Source organism: Archocentrus centrarchus, chromosome 2 (assembly GCF_007364275.1).
Source record: "Archocentrus centrarchus isolate MPI-CPG fArcCen1 chromosome 2, fArcCen1, whole genome shotgun sequence".
Classification (NCBI taxonomy): Eukaryota; Metazoa; Chordata; class Actinopteri; order Cichliformes; family Cichlidae; genus Archocentrus; species Archocentrus centrarchus.
This window is the reverse complement of record NC_044347.1, coordinates 6,012,143-6,037,584: the sequence shown is the minus strand read 5'-3', so window position 1 is coordinate 6,037,584 and position 25,442 is coordinate 6,012,143. Positions and strand designations below refer to the sequence as shown.

General features: G+C 41.9%; 1 protein-coding gene across 1 annotated transcript; it reads right to left on the bottom strand.

Moving 5' to 3' along the window:
• Positions 1-1,466: 1,466 nt before the first annotated feature.
• Positions 1,467-21,497, bottom strand: LOC115796264 (protein NLRC3-like). The gene is made up of 10 exons (XM_030752592.1): positions 21,454-21,497; positions 21,238-21,369; positions 20,011-20,089; positions 10,687-10,912; positions 8,753-10,553; positions 7,424-7,597; positions 3,797-3,970; positions 2,824-2,979; positions 2,184-2,230; positions 1,467-2,008 (listed from the first exon to the last, which is right to left on the bottom strand). Exons 2-10 carry the CDS (start codon positions 21,285-21,287, stop codon positions 1,467-1,469), a joined length of 3,249 nt encoding a protein of 1,082 aa, XP_030608452.1. The 5' UTR covers positions 21,288-21,369; positions 21,454-21,497.
• Positions 21,498-25,442: the final 3,945 nt, after the last annotated feature.

The window sequence follows — 25,442 nt, the reverse complement described above, 5'->3', positions numbered from 1 at the left end:
ACCTGATGGCAGTCAGGGTGTTGTTGCTGAGCCTGTGGAGGTTTGTGCGTCCCTCCGTGGATGTACCTCCCCAGACCATCACTGAGCCATCACCAAAGCGGCCATGCTGAATGATGTTACAGCAACAATGTTGTCCACGGCTTCTCCAGACCCTTTCATGTCTGTCACATGTGCTCAGAGTGAACCTGCTCTCATCTGGAAAAAGCACAGGGCACCAGTGGTGGACCTGCCAATTCTATGGAAAACAGCAGCTGGCTTCACGGTGCCGGGCAGTGAGCACAGGGCCCACTCGATGACATTCGGCCCTCAGGCCACCCTCATGGAAACTGTTTCGGATTGTTTGCTCAGAGACGTTCACACCAGTGACTGCTGGAGGTCCTTTCTATATCAGGCAGTGCTCGTCCTGTTCCTCCCACAAAGGAGCAGATACAGGATCTCTCTCCGTCTCTATTAGAGCTTCAGTCAATGTTCAGCACATTTTGAACACATAGAGGGATTTTCTCTGCTGATCAAACAGGAGAGTCTCACTGATGTACGGTTTAATCACAATCACTTTATTATTCTGACACTGAACAGACTCACAATCAAACTAGAAAACTGAAGTCCAGGAACAGGAAATGATGTTCCTGCTACATCACTGAAACTGTCACATTCAGCAAATATTGCTGATCCAAGTTACACACATTGACTTTAGTACTGTACAGATTCTCTGCTGAAGCAAAACATTTAAAACCTGCTGAGCCAGATCTGACTAACACAACACAATAAGGTCATGCAATGAAGTTACAACAGTGTAACATGTGCTCCATAGTCAGGAATTTACATCAGCTGGTGATACAGGAAGTAAATTTCACATAATGTATTAAAAAATCAATGTTGTCAAATAATGAAATTTCTATCTAGTTTCTAAAGGATCATTTAATTGTCCAAATGCCACCACAGACAAGTTAAAGTCTAGTTGTGATTTCATCATTCTAACAGCAGTAAAATAAATGTCAGGATGAACTCTGGCTGCTCACCAAACTTGTGTTCATTGGACAATAATGTGTGAACGTCTCTGAGCAGTTTGTAAATTGATGTTTTGGGTCAGTGCAGCTCAGTGATTCCTCTCTGATATCACAGTTTGTCTCATCTGCAGCAAACGAACTGCAGCTGACATGAACTGAATCATCTGAGCTGAACTGAGCTTCAGAGAAACACAACATCCTGATATTCACTGTGAAGCTTTGAGTGGAAAAAGACAGAAAAACAACATGTGGATCCTGGAATAATGGCAGCTTCCATCTTTAAAGGACTGAAGAGGAAGAAGTTTACAAGGAATCATTGAGAACAGTTTCAAACATCAACTGATTGAATCCATGAATCTGAAAACGTGTTTGTGAGTGAAAGAGACAGACATGTACAGACTGAACTATCTGTTCAACAGTCAGAGTTTCTCTGACAGGAGGACACTCTTTACACTCAACTCAGCACAGAGACACTGAGGAACCATGAGACCAGACTGTAAATCCAGGATAAAGAGGTTCAGTGAATGTGGTGTTGAAGGTGTGGAGGTGGATCAGAGTGTCAGAGGAGACTCTGTAGAAGGACAGAGTGCCAGCAGGACAGTCCACATACACTGCTACTCTGTTAGAGACAGAGGAGGAGGAGGGGATGGTAGTTCTTCTATTTTTGTGCCAGACAGAGTAATAAACTCCCAAAGGACCATCATCAGAGCAGAAGAGACTCCGAGACTGATCATTCTCTCCAAACACACAGTCATCTTTGTTTCCTTTCCTGCTGATTCTTCTGTAACTCACTGATATTTCAACCTCTCGTCTCCACTCGACCTCCCAGTAACAGCGACCAGTCAGACCATCACTACACAGCAGCTGAGGCCAATGATCAAATCTGTCTGGATGATCAGGATATGACTGATCCTCCTTCACATGTGTCACCTTCCTGTTGTTGTCAGACAGTTGTAGTTTTGTGTTCACTGTGTTTGTATCGATTGTGAGTTGACAGGAATCTGATGGAGAGAACAAACACAATCCAGCTGCAGTTATTGATCCATCATCTGTTCATTGATTGACACTTTGATGATGACTCCTGACATCAGAGATGTGAATGAGTGATGTGACAGTTTGAAGATGGTTGAATGTGTGCTGCTTTGTTTTCATCAATCACATTAAAAACACACTTACACTTCCTCAGACCTGGGATCAGCCATCGGACTCCAGCAGGCTCCACCCTGAAAGGAGGGGGGGGGTCAGAGCAGCACAGTCTCTTTCAGCATGCACACATGGACATTACATCGCTCTCAGACACACACTGTTAGACACTGATAAAGGAACAGTCCAACATTTGAACACAGCAGTGCAAAGCCCATTTTCCTAGGTGGCCAGTTAGGTTAATGAGTGAGCCAGTAATCTGTTCATGTTTCCACTTGTTTGTTCTAAGCTAGGCTAACAGCTTCCCCCTACTTCCAGTGTTGGTGCTAGGCTAGGCTAAACATGTCCTGGACCTGTCTCTGCACACACATGAAACTTAATCCCATTGATGGTCATAGGGTAAAAATGTGAGACTGTTCCTCTGCAGAGATCACTTTGAACTGGTTGCTCCATTGTTGTTGATGGAGATTTTCTCCTTTGAGACCCCCATACAGATATCTACTGTTTCTGTTCAAGCAGACTTTCTGATAGAAGCAAAGTAAAAAGGTTCCTCTATGTGTGACTGTTCAGATAACACTGGTATCCAGCATGAAGTCATCAGACAGGGCCAGAGTGAAGTACAGCTTCCTCCTCTATCAGACACTGTCTGTGGCTGCAACAGGCCTCTCCATACCTGAGAGTTTCCAGTCTCAGCTGCTCCAGCAGCTTCACTCCTGCCTCTCCTGGATGGTTGTAGCTCAGGTCCAGCTCTCTCAGATGGGAGGGGTTGGAGCTCAAAGCTGAGACCAGAGACTTACAACCTTCTTCTGTGATCAGGCAGCCTGACAGCCTGCAGACATGACAGATACTCTTAGAGAACAGCAGAGCAGCTGCATGCAGACAACAAACTGCAGCAACAAATCATTTGAAAATGAAATGAGTGAAACAGGAGTTCAAAATAACCAAGTCAGTCTAAATGTTAAAGTCTACAAGTGATAAAATCAGTGAAGTCAAAATGATGATCAAATCTACATAAAGTAGGACTGAGGCTGATGGGAGTGTCATTAGTTTTGCTGCTTTTTGGTTTGAATGAAAGTTTTGGTCAAACTAGAAGTCTGAGCAGATGATGGCACTAAATTAAAGGTCTGCTGATTGTTTAAGTTCTTATATTTCATTGTGAGGACAACATGAACATCTGAAACTAATTTGATCACAACCCATCAAATCTTTGCAGAACCAAAGTGGCAGCTAAACATCATCCTCCACTGAACTGTGCTGCTGGTGAGGCTGACATCATTTAAAGGTGCACATGAGGAAAGACTTCATTAAGAATCAGACACAGAGAGAGGAAGAAGAACAAACTGCAGAAAACAGGATTTCACCATGATGACCAACATCCAACACTTTTAGTATGTTTTTGCTTTTTGATCAGATCCATCAGCCAGTTTAGAAAAACTCTGAAAGCATTTCAGTCCAGATTCAAGGCTCAGGAACTGATTTAAAGAAATCTTTAAAATAAAGAAACTCAAAAATAAAATTCTTTGAGCAAAGAAAAACTGCCACAGTTTAGATAATTTGATAAATCACAGCAGACACAGTCCTGCATCAGTTAGACACTAATGGAAACCAGATTTTAGTCATCTGTTGAACATTTGAAGAATGCTGACCTGAGTGTTTCCAGTTTACAGTGTGGATTCTCCAGTCCAGAAGATAAAATTTTCACTCCTGAGTCCTTCAGGTCATTGTTACTCAGGTCCAGCTCTCTCAGACTAGAGGACTGGGAGCTGAGAACTGAGGACAGAGTTTCACAGCTTCTCTCTGAGATGTCACAGAGACTCAGTCTGAAAAGACAATAATAAGAAAACAAGTAGTAAAGGATTAGTCTTCTTCAGTAACATTGATTTATATTTTAATTTAATTGAAGCTCTACTAGTGGGTGGATCAGTCCTAAAGTGATATTTGAGATCCATTATGGTATTGGTATCAGATCAATACTAGAGTCATGGAATTGATACTACATTCAGTACTGCATTGCTCCTGTTTCATCAATAATTCAGCATCCTGTGGAGATATTTTACAGCTAGAAATGAAAAGACTGAAAACTGCTGTATGTATGAAGATATTGTTTACTGTGGCAACACCACAAATTTTTGTAATTGAAGTGTTTCATTTCCCTCGTTGTGTTTCTTAGTTTGTTGTTGCTCTAGTTTTATGATGGGTTTGCAGTTTGCATTTTTAGATCTTACTTTAGTTATTTGAGAGATGTTCTTGATTATTGTTTAGTTATGTTGTGATTCCCACTCCTCCTGTGTTTCCATGTCCTCCTGTTCTGTCGGTGTTCCTGTGTCTGTTTGTTTCTCATGTCTTCATCTCATCTCTGTAATTATGTTCAGCTGTGCTCCTCACCTGTTACCTGTTCCCTGATTGTCCCTCTGTGGATATATTGTCTGTGTTTCCCTTTGTTCCTGGTTGCATCATCATTTGTTTCCCTGCTGTGTGTCTTTATGCCTTAAGTTCATGTTTACATCTAGCCAAGCCAAGTTTGACTGTGTTTTTTTTTTTTTAGTTATGTACTGCTGGCTCCTGACCAGCTCTGTTACATTCTGTGTTTCTGTTAATAAAGCTGGAGTATAAAGTTAGCTCTCGCCTTCGAGTCCTGCATTGGGGTCCTCTGCCTTGCCGGCCTCAGCAGCAACCCTGACAAATAACTGGTTGTGTCCCTTGGCAGCAATCACGTGTTTGTGATTTCTGACGAGTCTCTCACATCACTGTGGAGGAATTTTGGTCCACTCTTCATTACAGAATAGTTTTAATTCAGCGACATTGGAGGGTTTTCCAGCATGAACGGCCTGTTTAAGGCCAAAGCATCTCAGCTGGACTTTGTTTTAGCCAATCAGAGGTGGACTTGCTGGTATGTTTTGGATCATTGTCCTGCTGCATAACACAAGTAAGCAGAGCTTCAGGGCACAAACTGATGGCTGGACATCTGCTCTATATGATAAAAGTAGAGAAGGTTCCTTTAAAAGTTGTGTTGTGTTTACTTGGTATCAGTTGTAGTGTCTGAATGTGAAACTGCATTTATGTTGTCTCCTAAAGGTGGAAGAAAATTCCAACAAGGGAACTCTCAGTTTGGGAGCTCATCTTCACTGTTTAACTTTACCAAAAAAAGGAAAGCTGTAAAATTGGGGGTCTCTGAGCCCCTCTAAGAAAACTGGTAGAAACCAGTCTATGTGTGACAACATGAGTACCAGATGTTAAAGCATATATAAGGCTGTAAGTTTCTTTGTTCGGTGTGCAGAAGATCATTGGCCTTCTTTCTCACCCAGATGTCTCGAGTGTCTGTATTTTGACATTGTCTTTTATAATAAACCTTATGTTATTCTATAAAGACTGTGTAACCAAGAATTCCTTCAAACAACATCAAGATCAAGAAACCACACAGTTCAATACCAAATTTTCCAATATCACAGATCATTGGTGAACACACAAATTGTCCACTGTAGCTTTGTAAGGGGCTTAAGTGCAATATAATATGGGATAGAAATAGTTTATAAGTGTATGGAGACATGGCTTATATTGACTTTTCACACTGTAATTCACAGGTCCAAATCATATGTTTCGCATATATATTAAAATAAGGTAATTAATACTCCACAATTCTCTTCAATGCAGCAAAGTTCACTGCATTTACAAAAGTACTGAGATTCTTTTCTTAAAAAGTACTTGTGTTAAAAAATACTGTGGAAAAGGTTGAAGTACCTCTACCAGAGTAGCTTGTACTTTTTCACTTTTACTCAAGTAAAAGTACAGGCTGTGAAATGTACTCAGAGTAAGAAAGTAAAAGTATCTCTTTGGAGCATATTTCTTTCTATTGTTGAGCAAAGCTAACTGAACCTTGTGCTGCAGCTGTCTGACTGTTTTCAGCTGCTGGGAGTGAAGCAGAGTGGATGATGATGCAGATGAGTGACAGACTGATGATGATGATGATGATGTTTGATGAGGAGGAGCACATTAGAGGTCTGCTTCACAGCTAAAGCTCTGAGTCTGAATACACAGGTTCCTCTCAGATGTTTGTTTTCCCCATATAATTCATATTATTACAATTTAACCTATAATAGGACAGTAAAATTAACACCAGTCACATGAATATGAATCCTAAAATAACTGCAGAAATGCTGATAAAGGTTTATTAAACATACACAACAGATGTTGTTGTTTTGGATCATTTTCATGACAGATCTACCAACCAGTGTTTTTTCTTGGTAGTTTGTGCCTGAAGTGAGTTCCTCTTTTTGAATTTTAATTTGCATATCTTTGTCAGACCCCCCACACCATCCAGTTGCCCCTGAGTTATTTATGTGTTCATTTCTGTCATTTTCTCAGTTACTGGCACATGCAAATATAAACGTCACTGCTTGTAAGCAGCTGTTAACTGCAAGAAAACTGGAAGCTTTGCACTTGTTCACAGAAAGAGATTTACAAGTAAGAACATGTCAGGATATCAATTAAGTGCAGCAAGTATTTGGTAAACAGATGTTGGGGTTTTATTTTTTACCCAATGAATAAAATGACAAATATCTAAAAATAAACTTCAGTAAATTCATTAATAAATAGTGGCTGAACCAAATAATAGACAATTAAATAATACATTAGTGAGTGACAGATAGATGGTGGCAGACTAACTTCAGGCCTTTTGGGAGATATGTTTATCTTATTTATGACCTTCTCCATCTCAGATAAGAATATGTTTATCTTATCCTCAAAGGTTTTGCCAAAACATGAACATCTGTGTCTAAGGAGGGAAGGGTGTGTGTAGGTCATCGTACTCTGGTGCTAAGGAGAATAAAACTGCCGAGTCATGATTAGGAACATGTGAGAGGGGAAGGTGTGTGTTTCTTTTACAGAGCTCTTATTGCTAATTGGAGAAGCTTGTGCCATAAAGCCAGAACCAACTACTGGACGAACCGATCTGAGAAGGCCAAGTCTAAACCACGGCTCTCTCCATCTGTTTTTGAATTGATAACGCTTGTAGTATAAAACTGTTATGTTTAGCTTTGAGAGGCGCTCTTCTGGGGAGGGAGGACAGGCAGCTGGCTGGGAAGGCCTGTGTCCCTCTGAACAAGATTGGCCACATGTGCATGTGATTTCTCCTGATTCTTTGATATATTAAATGTCTTAATTTTTTTTTTATTAAAGTGTTGCAGGTTTATTCCTTCACAAAAAAACGAAACAAAAAAACAAAAAACATGCCCTAACACAGATCTCACATCAAATCACAAACCACATGATCTGACCTGAGTGTCTCCAGTTTACAGCGGGGACTCTCCAATCCAGCAAGCAGCAGCTTCAAACCTGAGTCCTGCAGGTTGTTGTTACTCAGGTCTAGCTCTGTCAGCTCGCAGTCTTCTAGTTGAAGAGAGGAGGACAGAGCTTCCCAGCTTCTCTCTGACAGGTTACAGCTGCTCAGCCTGAAGAGATATAACATATAGTGTAGGGTTGTGCTGATGGACGATGGTGTCAACAATAGTCAAAGTGACGGGCAATAGCTCACCAATCTTTTAATCTAATTTCCCCATTAATGCATTAAATTGACATTATCATTATTCTGAGAGTCATAATCAATTAAATCTGCTTTGCTACAGTTTTGCATCATCCACAGATAACCAACACTTGAGCATCCATACTTTGTGTGTGTGTGTGTGTGTGTGTGGAGTGACACTGATCCATCACAGTTCTCATCAGATATGAGAGAAAATAGGAGGAGCATATTTCTGACTGTTGGACTGTTTTATTTTTTGTTTTTTTAAATCAATGCTTAATGTAACTGTGCACCCACATATGTTCCTTTGTCTTATCTCCAGGGATTCCTGTTGGTGAAAACTCTGCTGTGTTGGGGAGGGAACAGTGGTCGAGAATAACAGAGCTAAGATCGTGTGGGACTTCCAGATACTGACAGACAAACTTGTGATGGCTAACCAACCGGACACAGCAGTGGTGGACAAACAGAGGAAAAAAGACATTGTGATAGATGTCGCAATACCAAGAGAGGCAAGTGAACAGGAGAAGCTCAAAACCAAACCAAGGGCTCAGAGAAGAGCTAGAATGGACATGGAAGGTGAAGGTAACAGTGGTCCCCGTGGTAATCTTAACACTCGGAGCAGTGACCCCTAAACTGGGAGAATGGCTCCAACAGATTCAGGAACAACAAATGAAATCTCTGTCCAGACGAACGCAGTCTTGGGAACAGCTAAGATACTGCGCAGGACCCTCAAGCTCCCAGACCTCTGGTAGAGGACCTGAGCTCAGAGGACAAAGACTGCCCGCAAGGCGAGCTGGGATTTATATTAAAAATAATGATTTAAACAATTAAAGGGACAAAAAAATTTTTAGTAATTAAAATTCCTTCAATGAATGAACTCAATTATCAAAAAATTACATGTGTAATATTTACAGTGGTTAAATTATTAAAATTTGATTATCTGAAACTATTCAAGTGTGACAAATATGGAAAATAACTAAGAAATAAATAAGTTTTCAAACCACTGCATGGATAATGAGAAGAAAAAAAATAAGTTATTTCCTACAAAGTGTATTTAAGTCATGAAAGCTTCATGATAACGTACCGAACTTTGTTGGAGGCTTTGACCGCTGGCAGCAGCCTCAGCAGAGCCTCCTCTGAAGCAGAGTATTTCTTCAGGTCAAACACATCCAGATCTTCTTCTGATGACAGTAAGATGAAGACCAGAGCTGACCACTGAGCAGGAGACAGTTTATCTGTGGAGAGACGTCCTGATCTCAGGGACTGTTGGATCTCCTTTACTAGAGAACGATCATTCAGTTCATTCAGACAGTGGAACAGGTTGATGCTTTTCTCTGCAGACAGATTCTCACTGAGCTTCTTCTTGATGTACTGGACTGTTTCCTGATTGGTCTGTGAGCTACTTCCTGTCTGTGTCAGCAGACCTCGTAGGAGAGTCTGATTGGTCTGCAGTGAAAGACCCAGGAGAAAGCGGAGGAACAAGTCCAGGTGTCCATTTGGACTCTGTAAGGCCTTGTTCACAGCACTCTGGTGCAAAGATTGTAATTTAGACTTTTTGAAAAATGTAGACCATATGGAGGTTGATTGTTGTTCTTCCAGCAGATTGACTCCAGAGTTGATGAAGGTCAGATGGACATGAAGAGCAGCCAGAAACTCCTGAACACTCAGATGGATGAAGCAGAACACCTTGTCCTGGTACAGCCCTCTCTCCTCTATAAAGATCTGTGTGAACACTCCTGAGTACACTGAGGCTGCTCTGATATTGATGCCACACTCTGTCAGGTCTGATTCATAGAAGATCAGGTTTCCTTTCTGCAGCTGATCAAAAGCCAGTTTTCCCAGAGACTCAATCATCTTCCTGCTCTCTGGACTCCAGTGTGGATCTGTCTCAGCTCCTCCATCATACTTGACCTTGTTCACTTTGGCCTGAACCACCAGGAAGTGGATGTACATCTCAGTCAGGGTCTTGGGCAGCTCTCCTCTCTCTCTGGTTATCAGCACATCCTCCAGAACTGTAGCAGTGATCCAGCAGAAGACTGGGATGTGGCACATGATGTGGAGGCTTCGTGATGTCTTGATGTGGGAGATGATCCTCCTGGCCTGCTCCTCATCTCTGAATCTCTTCCTGAAGTACTCCTCCTTCTGTGGGTCAGTGAACCCTCTGACCTCTGTCACCATGTCAACACACCAAGGAGGGATCTGATTGGCTGCTGCAGGTCGTGTTGTTATCCACAGGCGAGCAGAGGGAAGCAGGTTCCCCCTGATGAGGTTTGTCAGCAGCACATCCACTGAGGTGGACTCTGTAACATCAGCCAGGATCTCAGTGTTGTGGAAGTCCAGAGGAAGTCGACACTCATCCAGACCATCAAAGATGAACACAACCTGGAAGTCTTCAAAGCTGCAGATTCCTGCTTCTTTGGTTTCAGTAAAGAAGTGATGAACAAGTTCCACCAAGCTGAACTTTTTCTCTTTCAGCACATTCAGCTCTCTGAAAGTGAATGGAAACATGAACTGAATGTCCTGGTTGGCTTTGTCTTCAGCCCAGTCCAGAGTGAACTTCTGTGTTAAGACTGTTTTCCCAATGCCAGCCACTCCCTTTGTCAGCACTGTTCTGATTGGTTCATGTCTTCCAGGTGAGCCTTTAAAGATGTCTTCTTGTCTGATTGTTGTTTCTGGTCTGTCTGGTTTCCTGGATGCTGTTTCAATCTGTCTGACCTCATGTTCATCATTGACCTCTGCAGTCCCTCCCTCTGTGATGTAGAGCTCTGTGTAGATCTGATTCAGAAGGGCTGGGTTTCCTGCTTTAGCGATGCCCTCAAACACACACTGGAACTTCTTCTTCAGAGCAGATTTAAGTTCTTGTCGACAGAGTAGAGCAATGTATTCTGAAAATACAATAATGAGCTATTAAAATTAATTATTATATATTAAGTAGGCCAACATGTTGGTCCATCTCTTGAGACATTAGTAAATATTTTATTTTTGCAGCAGCTTAAACCTTCAGAGAAATCCTCTTACTGCTCTGCAGACGGTCAGCCAGCTCCTCCTGCTTCATTCTCCTCAGGAAGTGCAGTGTGATCTTCACAAAAGCCTCTCTACTTCTCTTCTGCTCTTCATCCTCAACCTCCAAGACTGCGTCACCCTCCCCATGACTCTCTAAGCATTCTGGGTAATCTGGACTCAGAACCTTCTCAATCTTCTTCAGCTCATTCTTCACAAAAGTGATGATGTTGTCCTCCAGCAGCTGGAACAGAATACTATATGAACGACCCAATCAGACTGAATCATAGAGCCAAACATCAGATCACAATGAGAATCTACTGGTCTACAGCAAAGATGTTTCTAAAATAAATGCAGTCAAACTTCACTCATTTTAGGCCACTGAGATTAAAAATGATGCTTAGTTGTTGGTTGGTTCTAGTTTCCATGATATGCTTCAAGGTCTGTTTTACATAAATCAAAACTTGAGGGCAAGATGGCTGCCGTGTAGATGTGTTTTTTGTGGTGCTCCTCCTGGCACAAATTTTCACTCTTTTTGACTCCACTCTACCTGAGACCATGTTCTAAGAGTCTTTTATTCCGTCCTCATCCGACCTGCATAAAGTAAAATGAGACCATGTCTGGCCAAGTAACAAGAAGTGGAAAGGGAGCCACTCGGCCGCTAGCTGAAGCTACAGCTAATCACAACCTGGTTAACATAAATGCTCCAGAAGTACCACTAGTTTAGGAGGAGAATGAACTTCGAACAAACCTTCCAGTCTCTGTTAGCCAACCTGAACCGCCCGAAGGCTCCAGACTCCGCACGATCATCGCGCGAGTGCATTGCCCACAAGAAAAGGAGAAGATTTTGAAGCTTGGAAAACAACGCAAATTGGAGTATGGAGGTCAGTGGATCTGTATTTTTACCCTGACTACACTGCGGAGATCTTGGAGCAACTACAGAGTTTTTGCGAAGTACTGCAGGCGCTCAGAGACAAGGAGATTCGGCATTCCCTACGCTTCCCAGCTAAACTTCAACTACACTACCAAGGACAAGGAAAACCATTCAGCAGTGCAGCTGAAGCAAAAATCTTCGTAGACCAAGAATTTTAAACCTAATCTTTGTCAGCATACAATGTAGGAGATTTAAAACTGGTAAAACTTAAATACTTCTATCACGGTCTTTGTATTGCTTTTGTATTATACGCCAGTGAGGGGCTCCCAAGTAGTTGTTTTTCTTTCTTTTTTCCCCTTTTACAGCCCGCGACCCAAAGTAAGAATGTGGGGACCTTTGCTTCATTTGGGGAAGCATAATTTACAGGTCATGTTCACAGTTATTAGGTTTCCTTTTAATTTTAGTTTTTTGGTGTGTTTGCTGACAGAAGAATCATAAACATTAAGAACTGTCATTATGAAACTGCCCCTGTCTATGTACTGTTTAATCTCTGGCTTTGGCTAAAATGTCACAGATGAGTAAGGTCTTAGATTCTCTATCTTTGGTCTCCTGGAATGTTCCTGGCTTTGGTCACCCAATTAAACGTGGCAAAGTTTTTTCACATTTAAAATCACTAAAGGCCGACATCATTATCCTGCAAGAAACACACATTACTGCCATCCAGCATAAGAAATTCAGGACAAATTGGACGTGTCAGGCGTATCACTCACCTTTCACGTCCAAAGCAAGGGTTGTGGCCATTGTGTCTCGATAATCTGTGCCCTTTCATTTTCACTCATCAATAACTGATCCTAATCGCAGGTTTCTTATTGTAAGAGGACACATTAACTCTCTTCCCATTATATTTCTAAACATCTATGGGCCAAACATAGATGATCCTGCCTTTTTTCGTAAGGTGATCAAGAATCAAGAATCAAGAATCAGGAAAGCTTTATTGTCATATAAATGTAAACATATAATGAAAACATATAACGAAATTCGTGTTCCAGAACACCCATCCAAGAAATACAAAAAACAGAAACAACAGGGGGGACAGGTGTCCTGAGGACATGCAGCTGACTCGCAGCGCTACCTTTAGCAGAAGAACAAAAAGAGATACACTGGGATAGGTACGTTCAAAAAAATCATCTCATACTGTATTCATTATGAACACTGTACAAGGTTCCAAAAAACACCTCAGCAAAAGCATATTTGCACATTAAAGCCAGGATAGTGTTAGGATTTATTTTTATCAACCATACTGACATTTAAAGTTATTATTCCTACTTCTGTTTATTTGCAGCTAAACTGCTTTCCACAATGTAATAAATGCATATTGTGTAGTAGGAAGATTTGAGGCCTGTTTGAGTTGCTCTTATTTGTGTTCAGGGCCCTAGAAGCTCTGCTACCCCTCCCTAATAGTCTGCTGTCACCCAGCAGGCACTCTCAGACCATCCTCAGAGCATACTCATCTTCTGCCCTAGCCCCGTGATGAACCTGTTGCTCATTAAATTCATGCTAAGGGGTCTCAACTCATAAAACTGCCCGATTTTGGGTTCGTATACAGGACACCAGTCATCCTGTTTGCCCATTTTTTGATTTATACTGGATATAGGGATAATTCTGTCCAGTGAATCTAGCCGAAGGCTAACTTGCTTGTGTAGCACGGCCAAAAACTTTGGAAATGCAAATCAAGAAAGTATAAAGCTGTCCATGCAACAGGTCCGGGAGCAAAATGGGCCTCACTTTCTCCTTCATATCTGCTTATTCTCCCTCATATCTGGTCAAGCATATGTGTGAGGGGTTGTAAATCCTTCTCCAAGAGTGCCTTAGGATGGCCTCAAGGAGGAGGTGGCTGACAATTACTATGATGAATTTTTCTTACTGTCTTGTTGATGTATTGAAAATGCTCCGGGATGTTTGTGCCTTTGACAGTAGAATTAATGGCAGTTTCTAATGAAAGTTTGCAAAGTGCAGACTCAGCACAAATCGTAGACAAAGAAAGGGAAAGAGTATAAATACCACAGTTAGAAGAGGAGAAGGGAGAGAAGAGAAGATGTAGCGACTGTCTTTGTCCGTGCTGTCCGTTTTTCCAGCAACTACTAAGGCACAACCTCCCAGGAGGGCTTCTTGCTTTTACTTTTTGCTTTTTGTCCTTTGTTTTTTGTGTTTGTATATTTCTAAGTACTAGTAACTTTTTGCAACAGAGCTTGCTCATCGCCATGGATCATTTGGACAGTTATACTTAATCCCTGCACGGGCTCTCCTCGGTCGGAGGGAGTGATGAGGAAGCCGGGGCATGATCAACAGGTTCTTTCTTCCTTTCTGTTTCTCTGTGTGTGTAACTCAGTCTTCATATGCTACTGTCTGTCTTTTTAACTATTTGTATGCTACTAAGATGTCTAATAAACTGCCTGCATTGGAACCTGCTCAACACTGTGATTTGTTGGTAACTATGGTTTTAATTGGGTTTTAATTTGCAGTCAAAAAGGATCATGGAGACCCCTAAAATGTATCCTACAATAGCAATATGGTAGGTAAAGTCAGGGCAGGAGGGGATGCAGACGGAGACGAGAGGGTGAGGGCATTGTGGAGCCCAGATGCCAGCTCCTAGCCAAAACAGTTCGCTGATAGTGATAGTACACCAGATCCAGCTTCACAAATCACAGAGAGGGCTGAAGGGGGAGAGCGACCGTCACACATAGGCCTGGAGAGATATGATTGCCAGCTGAATTCCTGATAATGCAGATGTTGTTTCAGAACAGGCTGCTTGTTTTTTTTCCTTCAGTCTCACTGGGGAACCCGTTCAGTAATCCAATATTCCAAATTCATTAATTACCATCCTCACCGTGCAGAACCGAACCTTATCTCCAGGTCGAACCCCTCTCCCCTGTGAACACATTCTCAGCTGGGCTACTCACCAACTTTACGGCTCAGGCCCAACAGGCTTTGTGTCTGAGTTTGTACGGCCTGCACAGCCCCTCCACCTGGGTTGGCAGCCTCTGCAGATTTCGAACTGCCGCCCAGATTTTCTTGATTTCCCGGTAAATCAGGTATCCTCCAAGCCCAAACAGAAAAGATACCGCTACCAAATAGCCGAATATGTAGACGTCTTCCACGTCTTCAACCTCGAGGGCTGAGAAGCACACAGGTCTCCACGAGCTCCAAGAATCGATGACGTATCCAACCGGGTCTGTTCCACTCGGACACGCAGGCTCCCCTTTCCCCGATCTCATAGTGGAAAAAATTAAATCAGTGGTGTTGAGGGCCCAGGTTGCCAAATCCATGTTGCTCTCAATCTTATTCTTATTCGGACAGTGTGTAAGAGACGCTCTCACAGCAAGCAGCAAGCAGGAAAGATAGGGAGGGCAGGGAGAGAGAGAGATAGAATGCGACCGTCTCCGTCAAGAGCAGGAAGAGGAACTGACTTACTAACAGATGATCTGTCACATTACATAGTGGTAGGTGGGGATTTCAACTGTTATCTTGACCCATATCTCGATAGGCTTTCACCTACTCCTCCTTCTAATATTTTTGCTGTCCAAGCTATCAATAATCTCATGAAGTCAAAGGGTATAGTAGACCATCCGATCGCGACTATTCTTTTTACTGTCATGTACATAAATCATATACATGGACTGACTATTTCCTCTTAGACTCCATATTAATTTCTAATGATACCAACACTAAATATAACAATATAGTAATCTCAGTTCACAGTCCGGTTATCGTCTGCCTTAGTTTGTCTTTCCCAAAACAAACATACAGTTGGCGTTTTAACCCACATTTACTTACCGACAAAGCCTTTATTAAATGCATTACAATGCAAATTTCTCATTTTTTGGAGACTAACGACAACAAGGAGGTCAACGACTCAACACTTTGGGAAACTCTGAAGGCGTACATTAGAGGACAAACTATTTCATATGAGTCATCATTAAAAAAGGTGAGACGTAGTAGATTAGTAGAAATTGAAAAGGAATTATTAGTGGCAGAGGATGTTTATAAGAATACTCTACTTCAAGCAGACTACAATGCTATTTTAAAACTTAAATATGAGTACAATTCTATTTTAGGACAACAAATTTGTAATGCACTCCTTAAACTTAAACAAAAAACTTTGAACTTGGAGACAAACAAGACAAATTGTTATCAGGACAATTAAGGGGCGAGCAGACAAAGCAATCTATTTATAAGATCAAATCCAAATCGGGTCAAATACTTACCGACTTGAAAGAAATTAATAAATGATTTAGTGACTTTTATTCAGAAACTTACGCTTCTAAATTTATAGCCACAGAGGAAGCTCTTGATAAGTTTTTTGATTCACTGCCCATCCCACAATTAGATACAATTTCTAGGGATGAGCTGGACTCTGATATTACATTGTCTGAGCTGCAAGAAGCTATCAGAAGTCTTTCCTCGAGAAAGACGGCCAGGCCGGATGGGTTTTGTTCTGAATTTTACAAGACCTTTCATGGTAGCCTCGTACCTTTACTGCTAAGAATGATCACCTTCAAAAATACCTTCCAAAAAACACCTTCAAAAATAAAATGCTTTCCCCTTCTCTCAATGAGGCTAATATTTGTGTCCTACTTAAAAAAGGAAAAGATGAAATGGACCCAGGTAACTACAGGCCCATTCCCTTATTAAACTGTGATCTTAAAATAATCTCAAAAGTATTGGCTAACCGGCTGAGTAATTACATTGCAGATATTATACATCCCGATCAAACAGGGTTTATTCCTGATAGATATTCCTTTTGCAATGTTCGTAAAATTCGAAATATTTTGTATGCCAACAAACAAAAAGGGGATAGCACTGCCATATTGTCCCTAGATGCCCATAAGGCATTTGACATGATTGAGTAGCCATACCTAATAACAACACTTTAAAAATTTGGATTCGGTAATACATTTATTAAATGGATAGAAATATTCTACACCAATCCAAAATCATATATCCTCACAAATGGGGACAGATCACAACCATTTGATTAGGGATGTGGGGTGCAGCAGGGGGACCCATTGTCTCCTTTGCTTTTTGACACAGCATTGGAACCTCTAGCGACAGGCATTAGGGAACACCCAGACATCAAAGGTATTGAAGTGGGCGGCACACAGATATGTGTCACCCTTTTACGCGGATGACCTTTTGGTATGTCTTGCTGATCCCAAAGTCTCAGTTCCAAGCCTCCTAGAGTATGTCAATCTGTTTAGTAATATCTCCGGTATACTATAAATTGGGGAAAAAGCGAATTTATGGCCTTAACAGACAACCTACCTGAGGAATTCCTTTAAAACGTACCCTTTAAAAGTAGTCAATGAGTTTTTCACATATTTGGGCCTGAAATTGACCAAGAATCCAAATCAGCTCTTTAATCTTAATTCTGTGGAATTGTTAGAAAAACTAAAATCAGATCTTGAGTTCTGGAGAACATTACCATTGTCAATGATTGGACCAGTTAATCCTATTAGAATGGTAAGTCTGCTGAGGTTTCTGTATCTCTTTCAAAACTTGCCCACATATATTAAATCATCCTTTTTTAAGAAGCTTGACTCTTTAATATTACCTTTTGTGTGGGGATACAAAACTCATAGGATATCAAATGTTTTGACACCCAGAGAGCTCTACAACTAGGAATGGTGGTTGCTAAAAAACTCATCCTCTTAAACTGGAAGTCTGCTAATGCACCCTGCTTCACATCCTGGCTTAAGGAGATGGTGTCCATTCTACAAATGAAAAAGCTGCAAATGGATTATAATAACACATCTGGGAGATTTGATAAAACTTGGAGACATTTTCTGATACAATGTGGTATAATCAGCAATATGTAGGGGCTCAAATCTATAGCAGTTCCTGCTACTGATGTTGTATGTTTATCATACAGTTTATCATTTGATTACATGTGCTGACAGCTTTTTTTTTTTTTTGCTTTTTTTCGGTTTGGCTTTTCCTTTTTTTCCTGTTTGTATTGTTAGATAAGATAAGATAAGATAAGATAAGATAAGATAAGATAGTGTTTATTCGTCACATGCACAGTAAAATAAGTAATTCACACTATACACTATACTCTATATACTATACACTATACACACTTTTACGTGGAATTATAGATTATAAATTATAATATTTACATTGTGCAATAATGGTCCAGTTAGGGCTCAGAGTTGAGCAGACAGATGGCTTGTGGGTAAAAACTCTTCTTCAACCTTTCAGTCTTAGCCCTCAGGCAGCGGTAACGCCGGCCTGATGGGAGCAGGGAGAAGAGAGAGTGTCCGGGGTGGCTGGGCTGTTTTAGGATCTTCATGGCCCTCAGCCTGCACTGCTTGGTGTAAATGTCCTGCAGGTTGGGGAGGGTGGTTCTGATGGTCCGTTCAGCTGAACGAACCACCCTTTTTAGGGCCATGAAGTCCTGCTTGGTGCAGTTTCCCATCCAGGTGGTGATGCTCCCACGCATGATGCTCTCGATGGTGCAGGTGTAAAAGTTCCTGAGCACCTTGAGTGGGAGCTTGAAGTCTCTCAGCCGCCTGAGGAGGTAGAGACGCTGTCTGGCCTTCTTCACAGTGATGTTTATGTGATGAGTCCAGGACAGGTCCTGTGAGATGGTCACTCCCAGGTATTTGAAAGTGTCCACTCTTTCCACCTCAGCACCACTGATGACAAGTGGATGGTAGTCCCTCTGCTGCTTCCTGCTGAAGTCCACGATCAGTTCCTTTGTTTTGCTGACGTTGAGCAGGAGGTGGTTCTCCTGGCACCAGTTCTCCAGGCGGGAGACCTCTCTCCTGTAGGGTGTCTCCTCATTGTGAGAGATTAGTCCCACAACAGCAGTGTCGTCAGCAAACTTGATGATGACGTTGGACTCTGACGTGGCCTCGCAGTCATGGGTGTACAGTGAGTACAGCAGAGGGCTGAGCACACAGCCTTGGGGGGATCCAGTGTTGAGGGTGAGGGAGGATGAGGTGAGGTGACCCACTCGTACCACCTGTGGTCTGCTGGTCAGGAAGCTGTGAACCCACCTGCACAGGGATGGGCCCAGGCCCAGGTCCAGCAGCTTAGAGACCAGCCTGGAGGGAACTATGGTGTTGAATGCTGAGCTGTAATCTACAAACAGCACTCTCACATAGTTCCCCTTACCAGTGTCTATGTGTGAAAGGGTCTTGTGGAGGAGGAAGGATATGGCGTCATCTGTGGATCTGTCTGGCCGGTATGCAAACTGTAGTGGGTCGAGGGTGGTGGGCAGTGAGGAGGTGATGAATGTCTTGATGAGTCTCTCAAAACACTTCATCACCACAGAGGTGAGTGCTATGGGCCTGAAGTCATTGGGGCTGCTGGGGTGTGGTTTCTTTGGGACAGGGACTATGATGGACTTTTTAAAGCAGGTGGGAATCAAACACAGTTTCAGTGAGAGGTTGAATATCAGTGTAAACACAGGTGCCAGCTGGTCAGCGCAGGTCTTAAGGACACGTCCACTAATACCACTAATACCGTGTTTGTATGTTTTTTCTTTTTTTTAAAACTTAATGTGTTATATTTCTTTTTTCATTGCACTCATTGAGAAGTTATGTTTTTGTTAAATGAAAAGTTGTAAATAAAGTATCGGAAAAAAAACTTTCTTCATTGAAACCACTAAAACTTTCAGTTCTTGTGATATTATCTCTGTTTGACCTGTGACCTCTAATCTGACCTTGAATTTGACAGTGGGGCAGCCCATAGTGTGGATTGACTGTGGTCACACTAAGCAGAGAGTGGCTCACAGTGGGGCCCATTGTAAGCCTGCAGTGTATCTATAGTATGGCCACACTTCTGCTGGGCTGTCTTATCTTCTACACAACAGTCACATTTCCCTGTATTTTGTTTCCTGGGTAGCTGTGGGTGAACTGTAAAAGATCAAATAGCATTTTTAATGCTTTGCTCCGAGTATTTACGGATCTGTCAGGTTTCCGATATGTGTCCCCCCAATAGTAAACTCCTTCCTACGCCCTTGTATGGACCCATATTTGAGTTTTTTTGGGCAAACACACATGTTTATATTTTTAAGCATATTAAAATATTGTACAAGCAGGAGTTAAAGTGGTCTGGAACCTTCAATTAATGAGCAATTAAATCTCACATATTACACATGAATATGACTGTGGTGCTCCAGCTGACAGCATAGAGATACTTGCTCAGTAATAACAAGATAATGACATCCACACAAAATGTTCTGATCACTTCCTCTGCATTTCCTCTGTTGCTGCTCTACATGGTTCAATAAAAATGGTTGTGGAGCATCTATAGACAGAGATCAAAATCCAGAAGAAAAAGCACATTTTCTCTGTGACATCTTTGGTAACAATGTTGAGCAGTGCAATCCACTGGTGTACAAAGTGCAGCATGGAGATGACTGAAAGAACAGATGTAACAGTAGTTGTTGTACATGTACAAACCATAAATATGGAGTCCAGCTGTGTTTGATGCTGCTGGGCAGACTGACCACTGGGAACCTCTGAGCTCTCCTGATCCACTCTGTGAAGGAATCATGAAGAATTAGCTCTCATCCACACAGGGACCAACACAAGCTCAAAGTCCATGAAGTGATGTTTGGATGAAGAGTGAAGCAGATGACTCCCTGTAGCAGCAAAGCTTTACTAGCCCTCAGTGATCCCACTGAGAATCTACAGCTCAGTCTGCAGCTGTTCACAGCTTTCAGCTCACTGTGGTTTAGTCCTAACAGCTCTCACCAACTCCTTCACAAAGATTTCCTTTCAGCTGAAGCGCCCTGGAGTAAGACAGTCTCTCTCTCTGTGCTTTCACTGCTGAGCTCCCAGTTCTCAACAACTTCCTCTGAGTCACTAAAACACTATAGATCGAATGCACTGTGTGAACTGATTTGCTTTGGAAGTAGCACTGATCAATTCGAGCTCTGCTTCCTTTCAACAAATGCCTGCTACTCTTTGGAAATGTCTTTAGGAGACTCAGCATTTCCTTCCATCAATCTGTTTATTAGCTGAAAAATAATCAGTGTGATCTTTTCTATCTCTGCGTATTAGAGGAACTAATACATGCTTCTACATTTAGAAGGCCTGACTGCAGTATTCTGCTCTCTGTTCTACCTACAAATGTTAGAAATAGAAACTAGAACTGATTCAGAACTGCATCCAGAATGCTTACAAGGACCAGAAGGAGAGAAATGGTTCCACCTATTTGAAGTCCCTACACTGACTGCCTGACAGTTACTGATTTGAAAATCACTCCACTGTTTTTACTGTTTGAAACCTTCATGCTCACATGGAAGCAACGTATGAACCATTACAGCCCCTCAGACATGTGAGGATAGAACAATGATCCATTAACCTTCATGAAGACAAACGTGTCAGCAGGACATCAAATACAGACTCACAAAGGTGTCTCCTGTGTTTGAAGCACAGCTCAAAGGAGCCCCCTGCTGGAGCAGCTGCAGTCCTACAGACACTCAGCCTCTTCACTACACAAACACCTCCTACAACATCCATTCTTTACACTCTGACTGCTGTGTTTGTGCAACAAACTCCAACACACACCGCTTCACATATGAACACAGAAATGTGTGTGAAAAAGAGCTGAGCTGACATTAAACATGATGGAGAATTTATTCAGAAACACTGAGTCAGGAACAACATTTAGACACACATTACCTCTCTGCAGGAGGAGGAACACCTGATTTATAGTTAACAGGACGATCCATTGACCAGTCGCTCTTTAAGGACACACAGCTGGGTTCAGGTCCAGGTTCAGGTCCAGGTTCAGGTTCAGGTTCAGGTTGGTTCCTGTGAATAATGATGCAGCAGTGATGTGAGTGCTGAGCTGTGACATGGAGAAGAGTCATGGACAGTTAGAGATGGTCATCTCACCTCTGAGCTTTGGTCTGGCTCTCATGTTCCCCACACAGAGTGGTTTTAGAGGGAGGGACTCCCTCCTCTCTGTCCTCACACTGATCCATGCTGCTGAATTCACATCAGCTCACACACACTTTCTACCTTCACCTGCAGAGGAAACACACATCAGCCCAGCACACACACACTGATTCACTTTGACACTGTGACGTGTACTTAAAGTACTGAAAGTAGATCCTGTTACACTCAGTAACATGTAAGCTGTACTTTGAATCTGTACAGGCTGAAGTAACTGTAGCTGTGAAAAAGTGTCGAGCAGAAAAAAGAGAAACAACCTGCAAATATTCAAATATAGTAGCAGAACTTTAAGAGAACAAAGAAGTAAAGTACTGCAGTAAATGTACTTGGATACTTTAACTGTGGATTTGTGTTGGTGTTAAATCTGTGCTGGATGTAAAAATCCATGTGAAACTCAGTCATCACTGAGGTGGATTTAATGGCAGAGCCAATAAAGACAAACTGGATGGTCAAAGGAAAGCATCAGATTATCTGTGGCTGTGACATTCAGCCTCTAACAGCTGATCAATAATAATGTGTCAGCGCTGCAGCAAAGGGAAATAATGGCAGAGAGAGAAGAGGACAGATGGAGGAGAGCACAGAGAGGTGGAGGAGGAGGAGCTGATGAAGATGAAGCTGAGGAGAGGCAGATGAGTTTATGATGTGTTCACAAAGTCATTCAGTATTTGAGCACATGCTCAGTTCCAGCTGACCTGTGTCTGTAAACTCATCTCAGTGGTTACACAAAGTTAGAAAGCAGCAGCAGCTCAAACTGATGGATTGTGGGCTTTACAGGAGCCGCTGCTGACAAAGCAGCAAATAAACATCATCAATATTTCATCTTTAAAAGGACATTTCTTTCTGTCTGTGACACAACACTAAAGAACAACACAGGTGTCTGCACTGATGCCTGTTTATAATTTCCCCAAAGTTAATAAACTGTTTGGTAAATGTTCTTGTTGCTGTTATTATTCTTCACACATCCTGTTATTGATCTGAGCACATTCAGCTCTACAACTACAGCAGAGAGAGTTTAATATACTGGAACAGTGCGCTGCAGTGTTACACACATGGAGTCTCTACAAAGCAGCACTCCTGTTATTTAAGAAATAAATTAATCTATTTGTGACACAGAGATGACTATGAGCAACAAGGCTCTAAGTCACTGCAGGCAGACTTTATTTTCTATACCACACTTTGTAAGTTTATTTCTCAAGGCTCAATATAAACAATTAACTCAGCTGCCTTGTGAAGCAGGTGTGACCTTTCCAACAACCCCAAGCCAAGGGGGAGAAAAACCAAAAACTAATACACTGGGCAATTAGTAGGGATACAGATGTTTCGAAACACTGCTCCGAAACTTGGTTCAAAACGCCTACACCGCGTGATCTTCTCTAAGTGAGGCTTTTGCCTGGTTCACTCCTGCTAAACAACATTTTTTCTCAGTGTTATTCATTTTATAAATTGGTTTGTGTGTTAGTGAATTAATAAGTTTCCGGTGGACGGCCAGGTGATTGTTTGGCGTTATCTGCTCTGGGTATGCCATCGTGGGCCACACAATTTTAGAAGAACAAGGATTGAAATGGGATTGTTTGGGCGTGGGGTTCGGCCGCACTCGATGTCTTGCAGGATTTGCCGTGACAGGGTGTGGGCTTATTAGACATTACAGTTTACACTGTTTACCTGCTGTCCTTGGTTTTGTTTTTTCTTTTTGGTTAGTCCGCCCAGCGTTGGGTTGTGTTTTTCTTGGTATATGTGAGGGTGGACTAACTGTTTTTATATATCTTTTTGTTTGTATGTGTAACGGATTGAAACAACTTTTGTGTTACAGAGACCCCCCCTCTATTTTTTTAATATACTATTGTGTATTTCTTTAAGTCAGAGGCACAAAATGTATGCCACCAATAGGGGGTGCTATTGCGTTACTGTGGAGACTAGAGGGCCAATGCGCAGCCGCAGGGTCAGAATTAAATGAGCTGGTGGCCTGTTGTCATCGTCTCCTCTCAGTCTTTTCCACAGGTAAGCGATCAAAGTTCTTTTAGTGACTCAAATCTTGTTCTAAAGTTATCTTAATGAGTGTGGATTTATGTACAAACGTTTTGAATAAGATGGGAATGTTTAGGTATGTTTTAGTGTGGGAAAGAGTTGTATTTGCCAGTACGGCAGGCGGCTTCATTTCTATCGCGAGTCCGCCATTGCTTGAGGCTAGATGAGACAGTAGTGAAAGAAGTTGCTGTTCGACGCTATATAAGCGGTGTGATTTTACATTACTGCTTTCAGTAATATGAGGTCAGTTTGGATTATATTGTGTATGATTACTCTCCGATTTTAGGGAGAGGTCAAACCGCCATGTTAAATCTTTTCAGTGTGTTACCCGCCATCAGGCATACTTCCGGTTATGGGGTCAATAAGCCCTTGGGTGTGTGTGTGTGTGTGTGTGTGTGTGTGTGTGTTAGACTGGAAGTGAGGTAAAGCTATGAAAGCTGTCTGAAGCAGCATCAGAGTGGGTTAAGCTCTATTACAGTAAAATGGAAGTAAGCTGTTGTACAAATGGAAATACAAATGGTTTGTTTACATTATTTTGTTACAATTTATTACTGTCCTGTTTGAAATGTGCATTATTTGGGCATTATGTATCATATTATTTGCACTTTATGAACAAGTTATTTGTCTGTGGTTTTGGTTTATTACTAATAATTCTTGGAGTTTTTTTTATATTATTTGGTGTTTATTGTAAGAGATGAGTTTGGTTTTTCTCATGATGTCAGAATTAAATGAGCTGGTGGCCTGTTATCATCTCCTCTCCGTCTTTTCCACAGCCACTGCATTAATTCTCACCTGTGGGCAACACAGCCTCACCTCAGCTGCTTGCTACCGCCCAGCTTCCCTTAGGGCTGGTGCCGGTAACATATGTCTTGTATTGTGCTTTGGGTCATTTCCCTGATTAGGCAGATACTCCATGTTGCTGTTAATTGTAACCCTGAAGCCCGATCCTGTTTGTAGTGTTACCTTGGTGTTTGCATGCAGTTGAATTGCAGTGAAATGAATGCATCATATGGGTTGTAGTGAACGGTTGTAGTGGTTTTATGTAGGTGTGTGCGCCTGAAGTGGTGTTCCAAATTCGGTTCAAATGTTATTACTATAAACTGCATTTATTCGTAGTGCTTTATTCCGGCCGCTGGGGGCCATAAAACTTTTTTTTTTTTTACCCATAAAGTGACTAGCGAAAGCGAAATCCTCCGCTGTCACCATGTTCTGTCTACATAAATCCTTCTTACTGTGTCCCTTCGTACGCTTTGGCATCGCCCAGACCTCACGTTGTCTCCACCCTCCAACCCCCGAACCTCACTTAAACACCGAGCCTGCCCACCCGCTCCCTCCGCTCCCATCCTCGGTCCTCGCTTCGGCCTTTATCAACCTTTGAGAGCCGACAGCCGGTTTTCTTACACAAGTTGGCAACAGCGGCCCAGATAAAGGAGGAGGGTTGAATGTAGCTAGCAGTCTCACCCCACAGTGTTTTCATTAAATTTGATATTCTAACATTAAACAAAACGGGACAAAATGGATCTATGTAATGTGGGTCTAGGCAAAGCATTAAAGTTATTAAGTTATTTCATAAAGTTTATTTGTAGTTCTAAACATATTTATGGTGTTTTTTCTTCACTTTTTATCTCTCCAAAGATGTTTTTCCTCTCCTGCAGCCTCGATTGCAACTACAGTACATCCAAATGCACAATTATGCAAATTAGGCGATGACGTCATGTAGTGACCTCTGTTTTCATCAGTGGAAAATTTCCCGTATTTTTAAATACAAAACTTGACAGGTATGGTCAGCAGGTGTTACTGTGCAGATGGGTTTCAGATTGTTTCGAAGCTTCGATACAATTCCGGCACAGATGCTTCGAACACTTCTGTTTCACAAAGCCTCATTTTGCCTCTTTTTGCCCATC